The sequence below is a fragment of the Enhydra lutris genome, unplaced genomic scaffold (genome assembly GCF_002288905.1).
Source record: "Enhydra lutris kenyoni isolate GAN:26980312 unplaced genomic scaffold, ASM228890v2 scaffoldscaffold28, whole genome shotgun sequence".
NCBI lineage: Eukaryota > Metazoa > Chordata > Mammalia > Carnivora > Mustelidae > Enhydra > Enhydra lutris.
Genome location: NW_019154112.1, coordinates 20,154,615 through 20,178,226, shown reverse-complemented (window position 1 = coordinate 20,178,226; position 23,612 = coordinate 20,154,615). Strand labels below are relative to the sequence as shown.

Sequence of the window (23,612 nt, the reverse complement as noted above, 5' to 3'; positions counted from 1 at the left end):
CCCTCCCCCTGCTCACACACTCTCTGTCTCTCAGATACGTAAATCAACCTTTAAAATTATTTTATATAATTTTTATGTTATGAAAAATAATTTCATTTTAAACCACAGATTTGAGAAGATCTGATCACCTGGAATTAAAGTTGGCTCAGAAACCTTTTCAACTGAAAAAATGTTGGAGGAAGATATGGAAGTGGCCATCAAGATGGTGGTTGTAGGGAATGGAGCAGTTGGAAAATCAAGTATGATTCAGCGATATTGCAAAGGCATTTTTACAAAAGACTACAAGAAAACCATTGGAGTTGATTTTTTGGAGCGACAAATCCAGTATGTACTTGGCCATTTTATCCCCTCAGTTTTGATTTGTGAACTCAGTACAGCCCAAGGTTAGGATCCAGTCTGGTGGCAATGGCTAATGAGATAGTTGGTGGTGGTTTTCAAATACTCAGTCCTGTGTGTATTGGTTTTTTTTTTTTATTTTTCCTTTCTCTTTAATGTTTGAAGTTTTGTTTTTTTTTTTTTTTTTTTTTAAGATTTCATTTATTCATTTGACAGAGAGGTCACAGGTAGGCAGACAGAGATAGAGAGGGGAAGCAGGCTCCCCGCCGAGCAGAGAGCCCGATGCGGGTCTCGATCCCAGGACCCTGAGATCACGACCTGAGCTGAAGGCAGAGGCTTAACCCACTGAGCCACCCAGGCACCCTGAAGTTTGTATTTAAATTCTAGTTAGTTAACACAATGTATCTTTATCCTTCTTTTTCTCACCTTTCATCTATTTTCCCTTCCTCATTTTCCCTCCTTTTTTCATATGCCCCTCCCTACCCTTCCTGTCTTGTATCTGTTTTATATTTATCGGTGGCACCTAGCTTACTTCTTAAATACAAACTGATACTTGACTCTAATGAGATTTCTGTCCACTACAAGCTCAACTTGGACATTTTGCAGGTTCAGTTCCAGACCACCACAATAAAGCAAGTCAAATGAATTTTTTGTTTTCTCAGTGCATGTAAAATTTATGTTTACATTGTACTGTAGTCTGTTAGGTGTGTTAGTTATGTCTAAAAAAATAATGTATATGCCTTCATTTAAAAATACTTTCTTGCTTAAAAATGCTAACCATCCTCTGATCTTTCACCAAGCCTTAATCTTTTTGCTGGTGAGGGTCTTGCCTTGATGTTGATGGCTGCTGACTGATCAGGGTGGTGGCTGCTAAAGGTGAGGGTGGCTGTGGTGATTTTTTAATATAAGACAACAGGGCACCTGAGTGGCTCAGTGGGTTAAAGCCTCTGCCTTCGGCTTAGGTCATGATCTCAGGGTTCTGGGATCGAGCCCCGCATTGGGCTCTCTGCTCAGCAGGGAGCCCGCTTTCCCCTCTCCCTGCCTACTTGTGATCTCTGTCAAATAAATAAATAAAATCTTTAAAAATATATGTATATAATATAAGGCAACAGTGAAGTTTGTCTCATCGATTCACTCTGCCTTTCAGGAATGATTTCTCTGTAGCACATGATGCTGTTTGAGGGCATTTTACCCATGGTAGAATTTCATTCAAAATTGAAGTCAGTTCTTAAACCCTACTGAATCACTATATTGTATACCTGAAACTAATGTAACACTGTATGCTAGCTATACTGGAATTAAAATTTAAATCTCAAAAAAATTCCCTCAAATGCTCTGCTACTTAATCAATTCAGTTTATTTAATAATCTAAATCCTTTGTTGTCATTTCAACAGTCTGCATAGCATCTTCACCAGGAGCAGATTCCATGCCAAGAAACCACTTTCTTTGTTCTTTCATAGTAAGGAACTCTTCATCTGTTCAATTTTATCACAAGATCAAAGCAGTCAGTCACATCTTCAGTCTCCACTTCTAATTCCAGTTCTCTTGCTGTTTCCACCCTTCTGCAGTTACTTCCTCCATGGAAGTTCTGAACCCCACAAACTCATCCATGAGAGTAGGAATCTACTTCTTTTTTTTTTTTTTAAGATTTTATTTATTTATTTGACAGACAGAGATCACAAGTAGGCAGAGAGGCAGGCAGAAAGAGAGAGAGAGGAGGAAGCAGGCTCCCTGCAGAGCAGAGAGCCCGATGTGGGGCTCGATCCCAGGACCCTGGGATCATGACCTGAGCCAAAGGCAGAGGCTTTAACCCACTGAGCCACCCAGGTGCCCCTGGAATCTACTTCTTCCAAAGTCTTATTGATGTTGATATTTGACCTCTTCCAGTGAATCACAATTTTTTTTTTTTTTTAAGAATTCTTATTTATGTATTTGACAGAGAGAAAGAGAACACAAACAGGTGGAGTAGCAGGTAGAGGGAGAGGGAGAAGCAGGCTCCCTGCTGGACAAGGAGCCCTATGTGGGGCTTAATCCCAGGACCCTGGGATCATGATCTGAGCCAAAGGTAGTCGCTTAATCAGCTGAACCACCCAGGCGCCCCGAATCACAAATGTTCTTAATGCCATCTAGAATGTTGAATCTTTCCTATAAAGCTTTCAATTTTCTTTGCCCAGACACATCAGAGGAATCACTGTCTGTGGCAGCGATAATCTTACACAATGTATTTCTTAAATAGTAAGGCTTGAAAGTCAAAATTACTTCTTGATCCATGGGACACAGAATGGATGCTGTATTAGCAGACATGAAAACAACCTTCTTTCATTGTACATCTCCATCAGAGCTCTTAGGTGACCAGTCCATTGTCAATGAGCAGTCAGATTTTGGAGTAACGTTTGTTCTCATCAGTAGGTCTCAACAGTGGGCTTAAAATATTCAGTAAACTGGTTGCCTGGATGGCTCAGTTAGGTAAGCATCTGCTCTCTGCTCAGGTCATGATCCTGGAGTCCCAGGATCGAGTCTCACATCCGGCTCCTTGCTTGGCAGGGAGTCTGCTTCTCTCACTGACCTCTCTCCTCTCATGCTCTCTCTCTCTCAAATAAATGAAATAAAATCTTTAAAAAAAATTTAGTAAACCATCAGGTAAACAGATGTGAGTAGTAAATTTAGCATAATTCTTAAAGGCCCTAGAATTTTCAGAATGGTAGATAAGCATTGGCTTCAACTTAAAGTTACCAGTGGCATTAGGCCCTAACAAGGGAGTCAACCTGTCCTTCGAAGCTTTGAAGCCAGACACTGACTTCTCTCTAGCTATGAACATCCTTAATGGCATCTCCTTCCAACAGAAGGCTGTTTCATCCACATTGAAATGCTGTGGCTTAGTGCAGCTCCTCCAGGAATTCTCTCAGCCAGAGCTTCTGGGTAACCTGCTGTAGCTTCTCTGTTGGCACCTGCTCCTTCACCTTATACTTTTAAGTTACAGGGGCCTCATCTTTCCTTCAACTTCATGAACCCTTGTCTGCCAGCTTCAGACTTTTCTTCTGCAGCTTCCTCACCTCTCTCAGCCTTCAGAGAACTGAGGAGAGTTAGGACCTTTCTCTGGATGAAGCTTTGGTTTAAGGGAATGTGTGGCTGGTTTTGTCTTCTCTCCAGATCACCAAAACTTCCTCCGTACAGCGATGAGGCTGTATTGCTCTCATATCATCTGTGTGTTCACTGGAATAGCACGTTAATTTGTTTGTTTGTTTCTTTGTTTGTTTATTAAAGTCATCTCTGCGCCCAACTTAGGGCTCGAACTCACAACCCTGAGATCAAGAGTCCTGTGCTCTACTGACTGAACCAGCCAGGTGCCCCTGAAGTAGCATTTTCAACTTCCTTCAAGACCTTTTCCTTTGCATTCACAACTTGGCCAGCTGGCACAAGAGGCCTAGGTTTCAGCTTATCTCAGCTTTCAACATTCTTTTCTCACTGTACTTAATCATTTCTAGCTTTTGATTTAAAGTGAGAGAGGCCACTGTAGGGCTATTAGTTGCCTTAATTTCAATATTTCTATGTCTCAGGGAATAGGGAGACCCAAGAAAAGGGAGGGAGATGGAGGAAGGGCTGCTTGGTGGAACAGTGAGCGCACACATGACATTGGTCCACTTAGTTGTCCATTGTCTGTGGAACCCCAGGACAATTATAATAGTAACATGAAAGATCACTCATAGAGATCACCATAACAAATATAATAATGAAAAAGTTTAAAATATTGCAAGAATTACCAAAAGGTGGCACAGAGACACAAAATGAGCAAATGGTGCTGATAGAATTGCTGAAGGCAGAGTTGTCATAAACCTGCAATTTGTAAAACACACCGTCTCTATGAAGCACAGTAAAGCGAAGTGCAGTGACGTAAGGCCTGCCTGCTTTATCTGTAAGGACACTTACCTGTCTCTTGGAACAGTTTTCGACTATTGTAGCATCCTAAGACTATCTTTTTTAAATTAATTAATTATTTAATTATTTAAAAAAAGATTTAATTTTTTGACAGAGAGAGACACAGCGAGAGAGGGAACAGAAGCAGGGGGAGTGGGAGAGGTAGAAGCAGGCTTCCCACTGAGCAGGGAGCCCGATGTGGGGCTCCATCCCAGGACCCTGGGATCATGACCTGAGCTAAAGGCAGACACTTAACAACTAAGCCACCCAGACTTCAGCAGGAAGTCTGCTTCTCCCTCTCCCTCTCCTTGTCACTCCTCTTGCTTGTGCTCACTCTCTCTCTGTCAAGTAAATAAAATCTTAAAAAAAAAAAGTAACAATTTTTGTTTTTAGTTCTGAGAACTTTTTTTTAAAAAAGATTTTATTTATTTATTTGATACACAGAGAGAGAGATCACAAGTAGGCAGAAAGGCAGGCAGAGAGAGAGGAGGAAGCAGGATCCGTGCTGAGCAGAGAGCCCGCTGTGGGGCTCAATCCCAGGACCCTCAGATCATGACCTAAGTCGAAGGCAGAGGCTTAACCCACTGAGCCACCCAGGCGCCCCTAGTCCTGAGAACTTTTAAAGATATTTCATTTCATTTCATTATAGTTGACACAATGTTAACATTAGTTTCAGGTATACAGTAGAATGATTCAAGTTCTCTCTATAGGTTATGCTGTGTTCACTGCAAGTGTGTCTGTCCCCATATAATGCTCTTACAGTGTCATTGGCTATATTCCCTGTACCTTTTATTCTTGTGACTTATTCATTACATAACTGGAAGCCTGTGTCTCCCAGTCCCCTTCACTCATTTTGCCTATTCTTTCACACCCCAAACATATTTGAAATGTAGGGACAAACTGACAGGTATTAAAGAAATAAGTAACATTAAATAAATCTGACTAGCCTAGACATTAGAATTAAAGATAGTTGTGTTCATTGTTTTAAAGATTGTTCAATTTCTAATTTATATTCTATTGCCATCTTTTTTTTTTTTTAAGATTTTATTTATTTAACAGAGATCACAAGTAGGCAGAGAGGCAGGCAGAGAGAGAGAGAGGAGGCAGGAAGCAGGCTCCCTGCGGAGCAGAGAGCCCAATGCGGGGCTTGATCCCAGGACCCTGGGATCATGACCTGAGCCAAAGGCAGAGGCTTTAACCCACTGAGCCACCCAGGCGCCCCCGCTATTGCCATCTTTTAAAAATACTTCTGTTTACTTCCTTTCTCAGATATTTTAAGAGGATTCATTTTAAGCCATGGTGTGTTCATTTTTGTATTTGTTATCTGAACCAAATTAATATTTTAAATATATAGTTGATCATTATTTGTAGATTCCATATTTATACTTTAAGTGTACTATTGGTTCTCATTATTTATAGGTTCCATATTTGCAACTGATCTACTTGCTAAAATCTGTTTGTAACCCCAGAGTCAGTACTCCTAGTGCTTTGGTAGTCGTTTGTGGATATGCACAGAGCAGCAAATATTTGCTACGCTACATGCACATTCTCAACTTAGGTCGAACAAGGCGACCCTCTTCCTTCTTTTTTCATCTCTCACACTATAAACCAGTGACTTCTCATCTCTGTTTTTGTGCCACTTTTTTTTTTACTTCTTGTTGATGATGTCGCTGTTTAAAATGTCCCCAAGCGGGACGCCTGGGTGGCTCAGTGGGTTAAGCCACTGCCTTTGGCTCAGGTCATGATCCTGGGGTCCTGGGATCGAGTCCCGCATCGGGCTCCTTGCTCGGCAGGGAGCCTGCTTCTTCCTCTCTCTCTGCCTGCCTCTCTGCCTGCTTGTGTGTACTCTCTCTCTCTGACAAATAAATAAAATCTTTAAAAATAAAATAAAATAAAATAAAATGTCCCCAAGCATAGTACTGTCTAGGTTTCCTAAGTACAAGAAGGCTATGATGTGCCTTATAGTAAATATATATTCTAGGTACACTTCATTTACACATGAATTATAGTGCTTTTGGCCTTGAGTTCAATGTTAATGAATTAACAGTATGTATTAAATAAGTTATCTTCAAACAGAACCACAAAAAAACCAAGGTTGTGTATTGATTTGTTAGGTGAAAATGTAACTAGGGGTCACGGGAACCTAACTCTGTATTTCCCCTAGGAACAGTGTTTCAGTATTTGATAATTCAGTGTTTGCAGTGATTTTATAGAACATAACCACCGTGAACCAACAATGCACTTATGACAAAAGAAGAGTAAATTTTTAAGTTGTAGGACAACCAAGCTTCTTCTTTTTTCCTTCCCTCTCTCCCTCCCTTCCTTCCTTTTTAAATTCCTTTTTTTGTTTCTTTCCTTTCTTATTCTTATCCGGGACCCATTAGAATGTTATAGCAAGAAGGCAGCAAGTACTAACCTAAGAGAATCCTCTTCCCAGTGCTGCTGGTCATCAGGCCACCACTGTCTGTGACTCTTGTTAAAGGAGAAAACGGGACAGGTAAATTTAAATCATGTATGAAGTTATAGCTTTGGGGGAATGTTTTTTCCCCCTTTAGTTTCACTACTGGTAGTGGTATCAGCATTTAAAAGCACTCAGACTTTTTAAGGTGAAAACCAGCAATGCAGTTTTAAAACCTTCAGATTTGAAAAATAGAAATATGCACAAAGCTATGTTACTAAAGATGTTTTCTTTACATATGAAATAAATTCATCTCTTGTTTCAGAGTCAATGATGAAGATGTCAGACTAATGTTGTGGGATACAGCAGGTCAAGAGGAATTTGATGCAATAACAAAAGCCTACTATCGAGGTAAATTGTGGGGTTCATTTATTTGGGCATATTCTTTTGGCCAAACAAAGAACTTCACTTTTTTTTTATTCCACATAGAAGAGTTTCTTATTAAGAAGACTTGAATTAATTTCAAAGTATTTTTAAAAACCTCTTAGGTCATCATTATTCCCCTAATGATCATGTTGAGTGGTGAATAATACTTTCTACCATGGATAGTTCTTATCTGCCTTGGAATTATATGACTCACATAGGCATTCCCAGTTCTAATCAGTTAGAAACTGTTCAGTGCCTACCTCTGACCACATGGAGATGACTCTATGGTCAGAGAGTGGAAACTGGTATGAAAGAGTAAAGTCCTTGCAAATAAGATGACACTTTGTTAAGATGCATGAAATTAATTGTTAAGATGGATAAAGCCGTCTTGGTGCTATGAGAGTTCAGGGATGTGTGAGATACATGCGAAAGGAAGGAACTCCATCTGTAGCACTGACAAGTCTAAAATGCGGGGTTAAATTCCTTAAGGAAAGCTGAAATTTCTAAATGGAACCCGAAGTTTCCATTAACATTTTCCTCTAAAATTTTGTCCTTTTCTTTTGGAATTTATGACAGCATTTTCAGTGTTTCTCTGCCTTATTGCTAATGGTGATTTTAATGAGAACAAAGTAACCAAAGGCTCCATATAGTCCGATGTGGCCTTAGAAACTATTGACACTTGCATATATAGATTGTTTTTTACCACTTTTGAAAATGTGGGGAACTTGTAATAATGGCCACAGAGGTCTAATGAAAATATAATTACACTAACGTATAAACAACCAAAGAAGTTGTCTTTCTTGGTATCAGGGAAACCTGACTTCCACTGCCTCCTCTAAGAAGACATTCTGTTTCTTGAGAAGAGAGGTGTGCCTCTCAGGTCTCATTCTAACAATGCTACCACTACTTCTCATTCTGTTTACTGTGTCCCTTAGGGCTTCCTGGGGCAGTAGTTGCTCTCCTGTGGATGTTAGTTTGGATGTAGAGCACCTGTAACATGGTGTGAGGCAGGAATTATGTTCTTATGGCTCAAAGCTCTTAGATTAGATGGCGTTTTTATCAAATCATTAATTTCATGAGCATTGACACTATTGATTAACAGGCCTGGAAATTAAAGTTAATTCTTAAATTTTATTTTAAAAAATTTTTTGAGATTATTTATTTGAGAGCAGGAGAGTGCACAAGTTGGGAGGAGAGGGAGGAGCAGGCTTCCCATTGAGCAGGGGTCCCGATGTGTGCTCCATCCCAGGACCCTGCAATCAATCATTACTCCAGCCGAAGGCAGATACTTAACCGGCTGAGCCACTCAGGTGCCCTAAAGTTAATTCTTGAGTAAAAATTATTTGTATTTTCGGGGTGCCTGGGTGGCTCAGTGGGTTAAAGCCTCTGCCTTCAGCTTGGTTCATGATCCTAGGGTCCTGGGATAGAACCCTGAATCAGGCTCTGTGCTCAGCAGGGAGCCTGCTTCCTCCCTTTCTCTGCCTGCCTCTCTGCCTACTTGTGATCTCTGTCAAATAAATAAATAAAATCTTAAAAAAAATTATTTGTATTTTCTTAGTGGGGTTATTACCACCACACCCCCTCACCCCATTCACATGGAATGAAAACAAACAAACAAAACCCCTAGTGGAAATATAAAAAAAGTAGTAGGAGTACATGACATTTTCATTGTTTTTACCTAGCTTTTTTCTCTAAATTCTCATTATGAAATATATGTTCTTTTGTGAGGAAAAGAGACAGATTGGGTTCTTCCTTTTTTTTTTTTTTTAAGATTTTATTTATTCATTTGAGAAAAAGAGGGAAAGAACAGGGGGGAGGGGCTGAGGGAGAGGGACAAGCAGATTCCTACTGAGCAAGGAGCCCAGTGGGGCTCCATCTCAGGACCCTGAGATCACAATCTGAGCCAAAGGCAGATGCTTAACCAAATGAATGAGCAGATGCCCTTGGGTTCTTGGTTTTTAAGCTTTTGACAATTCGAATGGCAGTATTACTTTTTAACCAGTGTGGTTATTTTTGGAAAATGTATTTGCCGTGTGTATCTCTAATCTATAAAAGCAAAACTGTGTTAGTCTATAATTATCCCAAAATAAAGTTTAACTTGAAAAAAGGCAAAACTTGTTAAATGTCAAAAATGATTTGATTTGCACGTAAATAGAAAAGAGAAAATGTTGGAACTGTACTGTTAAGTAGATCACTTGGATCCTTGGTTTAAGAAAAAAAACAACAGACCAGATAGCTAAAAATATTTTGTAGTTGAGGAATTAATGCTTTCTTAAGTTTTATCCCATGAGACTATGGATGTTCAACATTATTATCTTTTAATTTTTAAAATTTGACTCATCTGACTTGTTGTATGCTTCTTGTTTAGTACTTTTTAGGTGTGTACAATGTCTGTAAAAAACATTCTTTGTCAGAATCTAAAAAAAGGACCCATGATTGCTAGTATTTACTTGTCTTATCTTAATTTACTGTGGGTGCTATTTAAATTTTTTTCCCCTTTGTTTTATTTGGGCTACAAGGCGTCAAACAGCTTTGGTTTCCCTACACTTAACATTTTATTTTATTTTTAAAGATGTTATTTATTTATTTGAGAGATAGAGGAAGAGAGCACAGAGGGAGAGGGAGACGCAGGCTCATGACCTGAGTCCAAGCAGATGATTAACTGACTGAGCCACGAGCGTCCATACACTTAACGTTTTAACTTAAAAGTGATCTTAAGGATATAAATAGATTATCTCTTAATAGCTTTTCTTAAGAGGGTATGTGTGATGGTGAGCACTGTGTATTATGTTAGACTGATGAATCACAGACCTGTACCCCTGAAATAAATGATACATTGTATGTTAAAAAAAGAAAAAAGCTTAAATGTAATTTTTAAAATTAATTATTTTTATTAACATATAATGTATTATTTGCCCCAGGGGTACAGGTCTGTGAATCATCTGGCTTACGCATTTCACAGCACTCACCATATCCCATACCCTCCCCAATGTCAATAACCCCGCCGCCCTCTCTAAAATGTAATTTTTTTAGTCAACAATGTTAAAATGGCAAAGAGCATGGGATGCTGAGACAGGTCTTAAGTTTCAGCTTCTTTTTCTAAGTTCTAAGAATAAACATCACATCCCAAAATGAATTAAGTAATAAACAGTGGCAATTATATGTAAATTTGGGAAATGACATATTGAATATTCTTATATGCTTTCCTTTGGGATTCACCAGAATGCTTTGGTTGCTGAGAAGAGAAAAGCAACCTCAAAGTAACTTAAACTACGAAGAAAAGTGGAAGTAGCGTAGCTTTTAGTTATAGTTTGTTCTTACTCTAACCTCTTTGATTCTCCTGACTTGCCACACTCCCTGTGTGGGGTTCCTCATGCTGAGTTTCCTCTTGGTGGCAAGATTGGTACCAACAGCGATGGAAGCCACATGCTTTGTTCATATCCTTGGGGGTAGGGGTTAATTCCCACAACAATGGATCAAAAGTGCTGAGCTTTTATCTGATGAGATCACGCTGGAGCGGATCACTTTAAGTAGAGGAATGTGATTACCCTAATTGGCTTGGTGCCCTTAGGGCCTTCTCTCCCAGAGAAGAGGGTGGGTTCATCCTGCCTAAACCTTATGGCTACTATGAGGGAGAGGCTACTGTGAGGGAGAGGTGTTCTCAGGGAGGGAGGGTAATTGGATGCCAGCTAGGCAACAGGGTAATCATCTGCTACTAGTACAGATTCAAATATGATAATATAATTAAATAGAAACGAAGACTAGGAACAGAATGTAACGGCTGGGAAGAATGCATTAAGATACCGATTTATTGATGGAAACACCATGCCTTATAAAATTAGGACTTAATGATTTATGTCCTAGAAATGTGTTATTCAAAATACATAAAATTTTTAAAAATTTATATTTAAGAAAAATTTTATTATAATTCATTTAAAAGACCTACCATATAAAAAAACCATTGTTTAGGGGCGCCCTTGTGGCTCAATAGGTTAAGCCTTTGCCATTGGCTCAGGTCATGATCTCAGGGTCCTGGGATCAAGCAAGCCCTGCATCAGGCTCTCTGCTCAGCAGGGAACCTGCTTCCCGCTCTCTCTCTGTCTACTTGTGATCTCTTTCTCTCTGTCAAATGAATAAAGAAAATCTTAAAAAAAAAAAACCATTGTTTAAAGGCACCATTATATTCTTAGAATACTGCATTAATTGTATAGTGAGACATGTTGAAACATGACATTGTAAAGAACAGAGCGCAGATCATGTTAGAAACCCTTATGGGATCCCAAGTGACTCCTCTTAAATTCTTAAGAAGTCTACCTAGACAGTAGACACCATACTTAGTACAGAAAGTTATGTACAGTATAAAACATTTTCATTATAGTTTTTTTACTGTGATTTGTTTCTAAGAAAAAAATGGTTTTGACTGACAATATGGGGAAATGAAGTTATAAACTTGAGACCTATTATCTGAGATTATGCTCATAAATAGAAGGAAACATTTTTTTTAAAGTAACATCTTTCATGAACATAAGTGAATATAAATTGTTGGAAATGAAATGGCTCTGGACAAGAAGCTATTTATAAATTTCCATTATAAATACAAAAATTAAGGAATAGCAGAATTAAACTATCCAAGTCTTTTAGATATGATTTAAATTATATGAGCACGGAATCTGTGATAGATTGATTCATTAAATAATTTGTGTGCTTCACATTTTATAGATTATCAATAAGAATAAGGGCCAGGCATTTGAAATCCAGAATAATAACTATAATATATATAATTTTAAAACCTGTGTTTCTGATTGCCCTGCCTTATTAAATTTTATGCCATGTTGTATAGAGCATTGTTTTTTAAACTGTCATGTGCACATTAATTCCCTGGGGAGCTTGTTAAAAATGCAGTCTCTAATTTAGTAGATAAGTGATGGCTCTGAGATTCTGCATTTCTGCAACCTCCCAGGTGACTCTCATGCTGCTGGTCCTCAGTAACACTCTCAAGTCTAGAGGCCATCTTTTAGGGTCTTTCAGAAATTGAGGACAGAATTACTCTCTAAACATTATGTATCTTGAGTATTTTCTGAATTGCATTCAGAAATAGTAACTTTTCTCGAAAGATCTTATTAATTAGAAATAAATATTTGCCAATGGTGATTTTATAATTGACACCAAAATTTTATTCAGATCTTTATATTCCTGACGTGTGGATAAGTGGAATAGTTTGTTAATTATTTGAAGTGATTCTTTTGTGGGTGGTTTATTGTTATCTGTGATGCAAAGTAACTTCTAATGGTGTGATTCTTAGAGTAGGTATTATTGAAGGAAGATTGGTAGGAAAATAAAGGTCTTTTTAAAATACATGGCTATGGGGCACCTGGGTGGCTCAGTGGCTTAAGCCTCTGCCTTCGGCTCATGTCATGATCTCCAGGTCCTGGGATCGAGCCCCGCATCGGGCTCTCTGCTCAGTGGGGAACCTGCTTCCTCCTCTCTCTCTCTCTGCCTGCCTCTCTGCCTACTTGTGATCTCTGTCTGTCAAATAAATAAATAAAATCTTTAAAAAAAATAATAAAATAGATGGATAGGAAACACTGGCTACCGTTAAGTATCAAGGGTGTAAGATATGTCCGAATGACTGCAACAGAGAAATTAAAGCATTATTAACATTTTTTTTTAAACTTTATTAACTTTCTTAAAGATGACTGGTACCAACATAGAACTGGAGATCAAAGGAAGAAAAAGAAAGGATAACAGTATAGGATCATTTTTCAATTTAGAATATTTATAGGGGCGCCTGGGTGGCTCAGTTGGTTAAACATCTGCCTTCGGCTCAAGTCATGATCCCAGGGTCCTGGAATTGAGCCCTGCTTCGGGCTCTCTGCTTAGCGGGGAGTCTGCTTTTCCCCCTTCTTCCCATTTGTGCTCTCTCTTGCTATCTCCATCTCTCTCAAATAAATAAAATATAAAAAAAAATATTTATAGTAGTTGGTATGTTGAACAGAGTTCATGAATTTATCAAAATGCAAGTTCTTTTTTTGTCTCTCACCATCCCTGTGTTTTTAGTAGGCAGTAGGGGGAGAGAAGGTTCTTTCTTGATCCTCAAAGAAAACTCCTTTCAGCTCATGTCTTTTCTGGTCACTCTGGTCACTCTTAAGTAGTTTTTTCAACTGCCTCATAGTTATTTCTGGTCATAAACATTATCCCATTTTGGTGGTTAGAATAGCCAGTCTTGTGTATTAATCAAAACTACAAATATAATTTAGCATTAAATCTCTTATCTTCCCTGGGGTTTTAATAGGCCAGTTAGTATTTGCACTCTGGGAAGAGAATTTTGGTTGCTTCCTTCCTCTCACTTTTCTTTGACTTGCTGGAGATGTGTCTTCCTTCTCTGCAGTCATGCCCAGGGGAAAATGGAATTGGGAGACCTAAGCACTCTTTTTTTTTTTTTTTTTTTTTTCTTTTTAAGTAATCTTTCTGCCCAACGTAAGATTCAAACTCACAACCCCGAAATCAAAAGTCATGGTCTGATCTGCTAAGCTAGCCAGTCGTCCCAAACAGGAGCACTCTTGCAAGTGCTATTATTTGATTTTGGGGCCCCCCAGGTGGCAGGTGTTCCAAGATGATTCTTTCTCTAGGGATTGTCCTGGATTCCTCCAAGGTTCCCATTTTGGGGATATACATGTATACTTGATTTTTTTTTTAAAGATTTTATTTATTTATTTGACAGAGAGAGAGAGAGATCACAAGTATGCAGAGAGGCAGGCAGGGAGAGAGGCGGAAGCAGGCTTCCCACAGAGCAGAGAGCCCGATGAGGAGCTTGATGCGGGGCTCGATCCCAGGACCCTGAGATCATGACCTGAGCTGAAGGCAGAGCCTTAACCCACTGAGCCAGACGCTCCTGTATACTTGATTCTTGCAGTTTCTTTTCCTCCTTGCTGCCTTTTGCAGGAGTTGCGTTCCACCTCTACCCTCTATGCTAAACTCCTATCATCCAATAAGCAGTCCTATGGGACATGAGTTAAAAATGACCCCATGCTAGGTTATCTCTGAGATGTGGTTCACCTCTCTCCATATGAAATTCCTGTGCATTCTTTGTCTTGCTATCGACAGGAGCACAGTTACTCCCAAAGGCAGCTCTTTTCTTTTTGTCTGTCGGTCTTGCCTTTTTGCTGTTGTTCCCAGCAACTGCATCTTCCTCAGGCTTGAATCAAGGCACCATCAGTCCAGAGTGCCCCCAACTGCCAGGAACGCATCCCAGGCTACTTAAGTAGTCTTGCTAAAGTCCATTCCTTCTAGATTAAGATGAAGGAGGTAATGATAGTACTCTCCTCCATAGCACCCCACCTTAAGGGAGAAAGAAAGGGGTCACCTGGGTAGCTCAGTTGGTTAAGTTTCTGACTGTTGATTTCAGGTCATGATCTCAGGGTCATGGGATAGAGCCCCATGTGGGCTCCCTGCTCAGCGGGGAGTCTTCTTATCCCTCTCCCTCTACTCTTCCCCTCCACCCCCCTGCTCACTCTTTCTCTCTCTCTCTCTCAAATAAATAAGTGAATAAAATCTTTAAAACAAGAGAAAGAGAGAGAAGAGTTAGTGTGGCCAGCACTTCCTCTAATGAAATCCTTTCCCCTTCTTCTCAATTCTTAAAAAAAAAAAATTCTTGAAGTGCCTGTGAGGGAGTTCCAAAGTTGTATAATGGATTTATGGGCATTTCCTTTGTAAATTCTGCAAAGAGTGATCTTTCCACACTTACTTGGAATCTGGTATTTGTCATCTGTTTTATTGTCATCTCAGTCAAAATTTTGTATAAAGGGTCTTTAACTTTTTAAAGTATATAATTGGGCTCTTTTGGTGGGGGAGGAGGAAGGTTCCTAAGCAGAAAAGAACCATAATGCATCACAAGTTCACAGAGTATTTATATGTATGGATGATAATATTCAGTTAGAGGAAATTAAAACAAGTTGTCCATCATTTCTCAGAATTATTGTATCTGCAAAAGTAATCCACAAAACAGTTCTTGGCACAACTTGGTGGGGCTGGTTTATTTGGTAGGTGATCCCAGGGACAAGTGAGAGACTGGGGAGAAAATGGAGAAAAACCTATGAAGGGAGCACTAATGAGCTAATTATTACTGTAGGCAATTGGAGAATCAGTCCCTGTGAGGAACCATGTAGCCATGCCTCAAGATAGTCCCACTAAAGTGATGCTGAGGTTTTTATCCCATCTCTCATACTTTCAAATTCTCCCCAGAGCTATCCGTTTCCCTTAGGATGGGCTAGCCCAAGAATCTTTCTGAAGCATCAGAAAAAACTCAGGTTCAGAAAAACTGGTGTGGGGTCCCTGTGTGGCTCAGCCGGCTAAGCATCTGACTTCGGCTCAGGCCGTGATGTCGGGATCCTGGGATCGAGCCTTGTATCAGGCTCCCTGCTTCTCCCACTCCCTTTGCCCCTGCCTGCACTCATGCTTGCACTCTCTCTCTCTCTCTCTCAAATAAATAAAATCTGAAAAAAACAACAACAAAAAATGCTGAGTGCCACCTGCAGCATATGCTTTGAGGATATTAACAACAGGCAGGAACTGTCCACAGCTATGGTGAAATTCAGGTGTCTCTACTCATATTTGTGTTTACCTCCCTTGATTGCTTAAACATATGTAACAGTACATCTCCCTTCTCTTTAGACTGGCACTTAACTACTTTTCCACTTTCCTTTGGTCTCTCCCCACTCAGTCTCCCACTAAATAATTCTGGGGTTGTTATGGACATACTTTTTCTTTTATCTGTTGGTTTATTCATTTTTTTAAACAACATTTTGGGGCGCCTGACTGGCTCGGTCCCTAGAGCATGTCACTCTTGAGCTCAGGATTGTGAGTTTGAGCCCCGTGTTGGGTGTAGAGATTACTTACAAATAAAATCTTAGAAAGAAAGAATTTTTTAAACAACATTTTGCTTTTCTGAGTTAATCATTCTTGCTGCCCATATCTCTGGCACCAACTGCTCGGCTTTTTTATACATTATTATTAAAGTATACTTCCTCTAAGAGTTTCTTGTTTTTTATTTTTTTTTAAAGTGTCTTTGTCTTTTTTTTAAAGACTTCGTATCCCTGCAAATACCCTAATGGGCCCTCAAGGAACTATTGACTAGATATAAAATTCTAGGTTTTGTTTGTTTGTTTATGATTTTATTTATTTATTTACTTATTTGAGATAGAGTGTGAAGGAGCACAAGCAGGAGGAGCAATAGAGGGAGAGGGAGAAGCAGGCTCCCCACTGAGCAGGAAGCCAGATGCAGGACTGGATCCCAGGACCTTGGAATCATGACGTGAGCCGAAACAAATGCTTAACCATCTGAGCCACCCAGGTGCCCTAAAATTCTAGGTTTAAAGCTAATAGAGTTTTATAATAAATAATAGTAAATAAATAAAATCCTTATTTATTTATTTATTTATTTAATTTTTTTTAATTTTATTTATTTATTTGACAGACAGAGATCACAAGTAGGCAGAGAGGCAGGGAGAGAGAGGGGGGAAGCAGGCTCCCTGCTGAGCAGAGAGCCCGATGCGGGGCTCCATCCCAGGACCCCGAGATCATGACCTGAGCCGAAGGCAGAGGCTTTAACCCACTGAGCCACCAAGTGCCCCTAAATAAAATCTTTAAAAAAATAATAATAATAAAATCTTAAAAAAAAAGTTTCTTAGTCAAAGTGTAATGAAATAATGTTTTATTTATTTTATTTATAATTTAAATATTAGAGTTCAAGTAAATATAAATTTACTTACTAGTATCTAGTGTGATCTTGTCAGTGTTGGGGGTTATTTTGTTTTGTTTTTTTGAGAGAGAGAAAGGTGAGGGAGGGAGAGAGAATCTTAAGCAGGTTCCATGCCCAGTGTAGAGCCAGACATGAGGCTCGATCTCACGACCCTGAGATCATGACCTGAGCCAAAATCAAGAGTCTGACACTCAACCCACTGAGCCACCCAGGCATCCCTTGTCAGTTTTATTTCTCCTTAAATTCATGGAAAGTGTTAGGGTGCTTCTCTCTGTGTTGTACCTTGTCCCCTGCCCCATTTTTATATTAATTTAGACAATTTTTATAATTAATATAGTCTTTGGTTTAAAAACCTGTTTTAGAGTAGGGAAGGTTTTCCCATATGAAGCCTCTGCTGTTACAGTAATAATGAATTGATGGTTTTTCTCTTTCATGCTCTTTTGCTTTCTACTACAATATTCCCTTTGGTGGTACACAGACCTTTTTTGGCCATAGAGTGTCTTAGGCAGCCCAGTCTTATTAGGAAAGTCTGATACCTGAGGGATCTAGAAGGAAAGAGTAACAGTAAGAAAACGTGCCTTGATTCCAGAAAATCCTCTTGATCCCAGGGAGATTTTCTCTTGTTGCCTGTGTATCTGCTTTTGTCACCATGCTGCCTGATTAATGTAACATCTAATCATTTACAAAAGAACTTTCAGGGGTGCCTGGCTGGTTTAGTCAGTAGAGCATGTGACTCCTGATCTCAGGGTTGTGAGTTCAAGCCCCACATTGGGTGTGGAGCCTACTTAAAATAAAAGGGCTTCTTTCAGAAGGTTGCCACTTAATGTGGTAATTGAAAGTTAAAATATTGTCATTCAGCATGGAAATTACAATATAGTCATTGAGTAATAGGAATTATGCAGTCAAACAGGATAAAAAATGAAATTAAACCTTTTCCTCTATTTTAAATATATATATATTTATTTTACTTTTTTTTACCTTCTGGCACTGATTATTAAATTATGTTCATTAACATCACTGGTATTCTGCTACTAAAATAAAATAATAAAGTGTTTTTTTTTTTTTAAAGATTTTATTTACTTATTTGACAGAGAGAGATCACGAGTAGACGGAGAGGCAGGCAGAGAGAGAGAGAGAGGGAAGCAGGCTTCTTGCTGAGCAGAGAGCCCGATGTGGGACTCGATCCCAGGACCCTGAGATCATGACCTGAGCCGAAGGCAGCGGCTTAACCCACTGAGCCACCCAGGCGCCCCTAAAGTTTTTTTTTAAAGTAAATAGAATGAGAAAATTATGATTTTTCTCAGATTTTTCTTAAATTTGTGCTGAAAGAAATTCAGAAGCAAATGGTAGATAGTAATAGGAAGAACTTGACAATAGCTTGTCATTCTTACTTAGCTTACCATTCTTTCTTACCTTTTTTTTTTTTAAGATTTCATTTATTTATTTGACAGAGAGAGAGATCACAAGTAGGCAGAGAAGCAGGCAGAGAGAGGGTGGGGGAAGCAGGTTCCCTGCCGAGCAGAGAGCCCCCTATGGGGCTCCATCCCAGGACCCTGAGATCATGATCTGAGCGGAAGGCAGAAGCCTTAACCCACTGAGCCACCCAGGCACGCTTCTTTCTTGCTTTTATAATATTCAATATCATTATTTCATGGTGTTCCAAAAAGAATATGTCCAGTTTTTTTTTCTTCCAAGATTTTATTTAACAATTACTTAATTAGAATGTATAGTAAATAAGAATGTACACAATTTTAAGAACCACTGGTTCTTGGAATTAGAAAATAGAATTTGTATGTTAAAACATAAACACAGTGCTGCAAAGGTGAGCTCAATATTCATTTACATAAAAATGGTTTCGATAAACCTAAAACTAATATAACATTGTATCTTAGTTACACTTCAATAAAAAAAAAAATCGTTTGAATAGGTAAAAGTTGCCCTCATCCTATATAGAATTGCTTCATTAATGTAAATAACATTCTTATTTTGTGACCTTACAGGAGCCCAGGCTTGTGTGCTTGTATTTTCTACCACAGACAGGGAATCTTTTGAAGCAATTTCCAGTTGGAGAGAGAAAGTAGTAGCTGAAGTTGGAGATATACCAACTGTGCTTGTGCAAAACAAGATTGACCTCTTGGATGATTCTTGTATAAAGAAGTAAGATGTCAACTTTTGAGGGGGAGGTGGTAATTCTGTAAAGTTAAAACCTGTTTTAATTTTTGTGTGGATTTAAAAATTTTAGGAAACCCTTTATAGAGACTGCCTTAAATTTAAATTTTCTGTGAGCTCTTCTAGGTGACTGGTTTGGGTTAAAAAAAAGTTCATATGAAATCATAAGTAGAGAAAATTACAGGAAATAAATTTTGAAGGCTCTTTTAGAATTCCAGTTTTAGGTCTTATACCACAAATCCAGCTCTTGATGTTAAAGCAAATCTAGATTTAATAAGAATGTTAAGAAAAAATCCCTGTATGTTTTAATATCTAGAGCAAGTAGCTAATCTATGTTGATGAGTTTAAAGGGATGAGTAGTTCAGATTCATATTGTTTTGTGTATTCAGAAATACTATTCAAATTTGTGAACAGAGCATCTGAATAATTTCTATCTGTATTTGCTAGCTTTGAAAAGTCTTTGGTTTTTATCTTGTTTGTATGTTCTTAATATTAGTTATCTGTTGTATAACCAAAGGACCCAAAACTTAGTGGCTTAAAACAACAACAATTTATCATTTCAGTTTCTGTGGGTCAGGGATTTGAGAGTGGATTAGCCAGGTGGTTCTGGTTCCGGTTTTTCGTGAACTTGCATTCGCGATGTTGCCCAGGACGTTAGTCGTGGCAACCTTGACTGGGGCTGGAGGATCCACTTCTGGGACGGCTCCCTCACTTGGCTGTTGTCAGGAGGACTTAGTTCCTTGGCATGCGGGCCTCTCCCTGGGTCTGCTTGAGTGTCGGCACAGCATGGCAGCCAGCTTCCCCCGGTCAGGGGATTCAAGACAGTACAAAGCAGAAGCCATAATGTCTCTTATGACCTCATTTCAGAAGTCAGATACTATCCCTTCTGTGTATTAGTGATCACACAGACTAACCTTGATTACAATGTAGGAAAGGCTACACAAGGATTGAAAACCAGGAGGAAGGTAGGGGTAGGGTGGAATCATCAGGAACGATTTTTGAACGATTTTAAAGACTTTTTAAAAAAAATTTATTTGAGGGGCGCCTGGGTGGCTCAGTGGTTAAGGCCTCTGCCTTCGGCTCGGGTCATGATCTCGGGGTCCTGGGATTGAGTCCCGCATCCGGCTCTCTGCTTGGCGGGGAGCCTGCCTCCTCCTGTCTCTCTCTGCCTGCCTCTCTGCCTACTTGTGATCTGTCTGTCAAATAAATAAATAAAAAATCTTTAAAAAAAAATTTATTTGAGAGAATGAGAGAGAGAGAGAGAGAGCAAGCTAGCATGAGAAGGGGGAAGGTCAGAGGGAGAAGCAGACTCCCCGCTGAGCAGGGAGGTGGATGCGGGATTGGATCCCAGGACTCCAGGATCATGATCTGAGCTGAAGGCAGTTGCCCAACCAACTGACCCACCCAGGCGCCCCCTTCGGGAACAATTTTAGAGCAGAGCTACCAGTCTTAGTAAAACTGTGGAGTCAGATCAGGAGTCATAATAAAACTAAAATTAGGAGTATGCTCTCGTAGACACAGTTGTTAATATGATGACTTGGGTTTTGGCCGCAAAGTAGTTTCATAGCCAGTATGAGTAAAATAAGGAATGCAGCATAGGGTTTTCAGAATGCAATTAAATTCAAATGTTTTTAAAAACAAGAAAGCAAGTTAACTTAAGTATTATATAAAGAAAAGAGATATTTAGCCATTTTAAGGCTCGAATTCAATGTTTATAGAAATGACAGTATAGTGGTGTTTATCCCCCAAGAATACTGAAAACTAAAAATCCTGTCTCAGCACTGTGAACATAGCTTTCAACTGGGCTGGAAGGTCTGACACCCCCCACCTGCAAGCTGTATTCAGTAAATGTAATAAAAATGATCTTTTAAAAAAATGTAATAAAAATGATCTTTTAAAACAGGCTATCAGAAAGTACCTCTATAAGTGCCTTTTTTTTCTTTTAATCAATATATAGTGAGGAAGCTGAGGCACTGGCAAAAAAGTTAAAGCTAAGATTCTACAGAACGTCAGTGAAAGAAGATCTAAATGTGACTGAAGGTAAACTGCCTTTAAAAAAAAATTAATAGCAGAAAGTTTGTTTTATTCTACTTACGTTTTTTCTTTTGTGGTTTCCAGAAATCATATATGTAATAAGAATAGAATTTTCTTGTCAACAATCAAGTAAAATTTAGAGACATGGTGCTCCTTTCTTAGAGTCCTTAACTAATTACCAATGACTCTGAATACTTGTTACTCCCTATAGAAAAACTTTAGTGGGTTTCATTTTGTTTTTTATCTTTAAAAATATAACTGTATCTATATGAGTGTGTATGCATGCATGTGTTTTTCATGCATACCTTTTCAAGTTACTGACTTGTTTGAGAACTCCTTTGTAGAGGATATTCCATTAGATGTTTACAATGACCTTAATTTGTTGGTGTGTGTGTCTTTAAAAAGATTTATTTATTTGAGAGAGAGAGCAGGGGAGGGGCAGAGGGTATTATCAACCAGACTCCCTGCTAAGTGCAGACCCAATGTGGGGTTCAGTCCACAACCCATGAGATAATGACCTTAGCCAAAACCAGGAGGTGGGTGCCCAACCAACTAAGCCACCCAGGCACCCCTCATTTTTGGGGGGGGTTTCTTTGGTTTGCTTTGTTTAAGTAATCTTTGTCCCCAGCGTGGGGCTCAAACTTATGACCCCTAGATTAAGAGTCCCATGCTCTACTCACTGAGCCAGCCAGGCAGCCCGACCTTAATTTGTTTAGTAATATTTCCCAGTTTAATAAATTGACAGTAGAAGAAGGCAATTATTTTTCTCGTTCTAGAACTGCTACTTTTATTAGATTGCAACTTGATTATTACTCAAGTGTCTTCTAGGTAGTTTTTTTCACCTAAAGGAAGGAGATATCTTGGGCGTCTGGATGGCTCAGTAGGTTAAGCATCTGTTTTTGGCTCAGGTCATGATCCATGGTCCTGGGATCGAGTGCCACGTTGGGCTCCCTGCTCAGCAGGGAGTCGGCATCTGCCTCTGTCCCTCTGCCCTACCACACTCCCCGGCTCATGCTCATGCATGCATTCTCTCTCTCTCTCTCTCAAAAATAAATAAAATCTTTTTTAAAAAGGAGACAACTTTTCAAGACTGAGTTAGTGTAGTGTTCTGAATGTGGATCCCTATTCAAGTACCTAAAAGTAATAACTACAAGTATTATTTTATTTCTTTGCTACTAAAATGCCGTATATATTTATTATGACCATTGTACTTAGATATTGCTCAAATAATTTTTTTTTTAAGATTTTATTTATTTTTTTGACAGAAAAAGAGCACAAGCAGGGGGGTGGCAGGCAGAGGGAGAGGGAGAAACAGGCTTCCTGAAGAGCAGGAACCCTGATGTGGGGCTCAATCCCAGGAGCCTGGGATCATAACCTGAGATGAAGGCAGATGCTTAACCAACTGAGCCACCCAGGAGCCCCTGCTCAAATAATTTTTAAAAGTTGAATTTTTTCAACTAGATCGTATACTTCAAATTTAATTTTAATGTGTTTAGTAAGGATGAATGAAAGAATACAGATATTTCAAAAATAAATAAATGTTTTTAGGAAGTATACAATAGACAGTGACTGATATGAAATAACAGATTTTACATGCGTAAATTATACTGACCTGGTAAGATTTTTGTTTTTATTCTAGTTTTTAAATATTTGGCTGAAAAATACCTTCAAAAACTCAAACAGCAAATAGCTGAGGATCCAGAATTAATGCATTCAAGTAGTAACAAAATTGGTAAGTACCCAAGAAATTTTAATCCCATATTTACATAAATTTTCCATTCATTATTGTCATATTTATTTATTTTTTTAACCATCTCTTAAATTTTTAAGTAGGTCCCATGCCCAACGTAGAGCCCAGTGCTGAGCTTGAACACAAAACCCTGAGATCAAGACCTGAGCTGAGATCAAGAGTCATATGATTAACCAACTCAGCTACCCAGGCACGCATATTTACTGTTTTTTAAAAAAGATTTATTTAGGGGCGCCTGAGTGGCTCAGTTGTTAAGCAGATGCTTTCAGCTCAGGTCATGATCCCAGGTTCCTGGGATCGAGTTCCGCATCCAGCTCCCTGCTCTGCGGGAAGCCTGCTTCTCCCTCCCCCACTCCCTCTGCTTGTGTTCCCTCTCTCGCTGTCTCTGCCAAATAAGTAAATAAAATCTTAAAAAAAAAAAAAAAGAGGTTTATATATTTTAGAGAGAGCAAGTGCGGGGAGGAGGAGTAGAGGGAGAGAGACATCCAGACTCCACACAGAGTACAGAGCCTGATGTGGGGCTTAATCTCAGGACCCCGAGATCATGACCTGAGCTGAAGTTGAGAATTGGATGCTTAACTGACTGAGCTACCCAGATGCCCCTACATTTAAAAAATATATATATATATAATATGTTCATTTCTTTAAGAAATGTGATTAGAAAGTATTAGATCAGGGCGCCTGGGTGGCTCAGTGGGTTAGGCCTCTGCCTTCGGCTCAGGTCATGATCTCAGGGTCCTGGGATCGAGTCCCGCATTGGGCTCTCTGCTTGGCAGGGAGCCTGCTTCCTCCTCTCTCTCTCTCTCTCTGCCTGCCTCTCTGCCTG

At 39.2% G+C, this 23,612-nt stretch overlaps 1 protein-coding gene across 2 annotated transcripts in view; it reads left to right on the top strand.

The window, feature by feature from the left end:
• The window catches only part of LOC111152255 (RAB23, member RAS oncogene family), a 38,955-nt gene that overhangs the window by 9,248 nt on the left and 6,095 nt on the right, over positions 1-23,612 (top strand). For both annotated transcript variants that reach the window (XM_022510702.1, XM_022510704.1), the window contains exons 2-6: positions 109-324; positions 6,976-7,061; positions 18,834-18,990; positions 20,960-21,042; positions 22,676-22,768. In XM_022510702.1, the coding sequence (XP_022366410.1) occupies positions 170-324; positions 6,976-7,061; positions 18,834-18,990; positions 20,960-21,042; positions 22,676-22,768 (574 nt within the window). In that variant the 5' untranslated portion in view covers positions 109-169. The remainder of the gene's footprint in view (positions 1-108; positions 325-6,975; positions 7,062-18,833; positions 18,991-20,959; positions 21,043-22,675; positions 22,769-23,612) is intronic.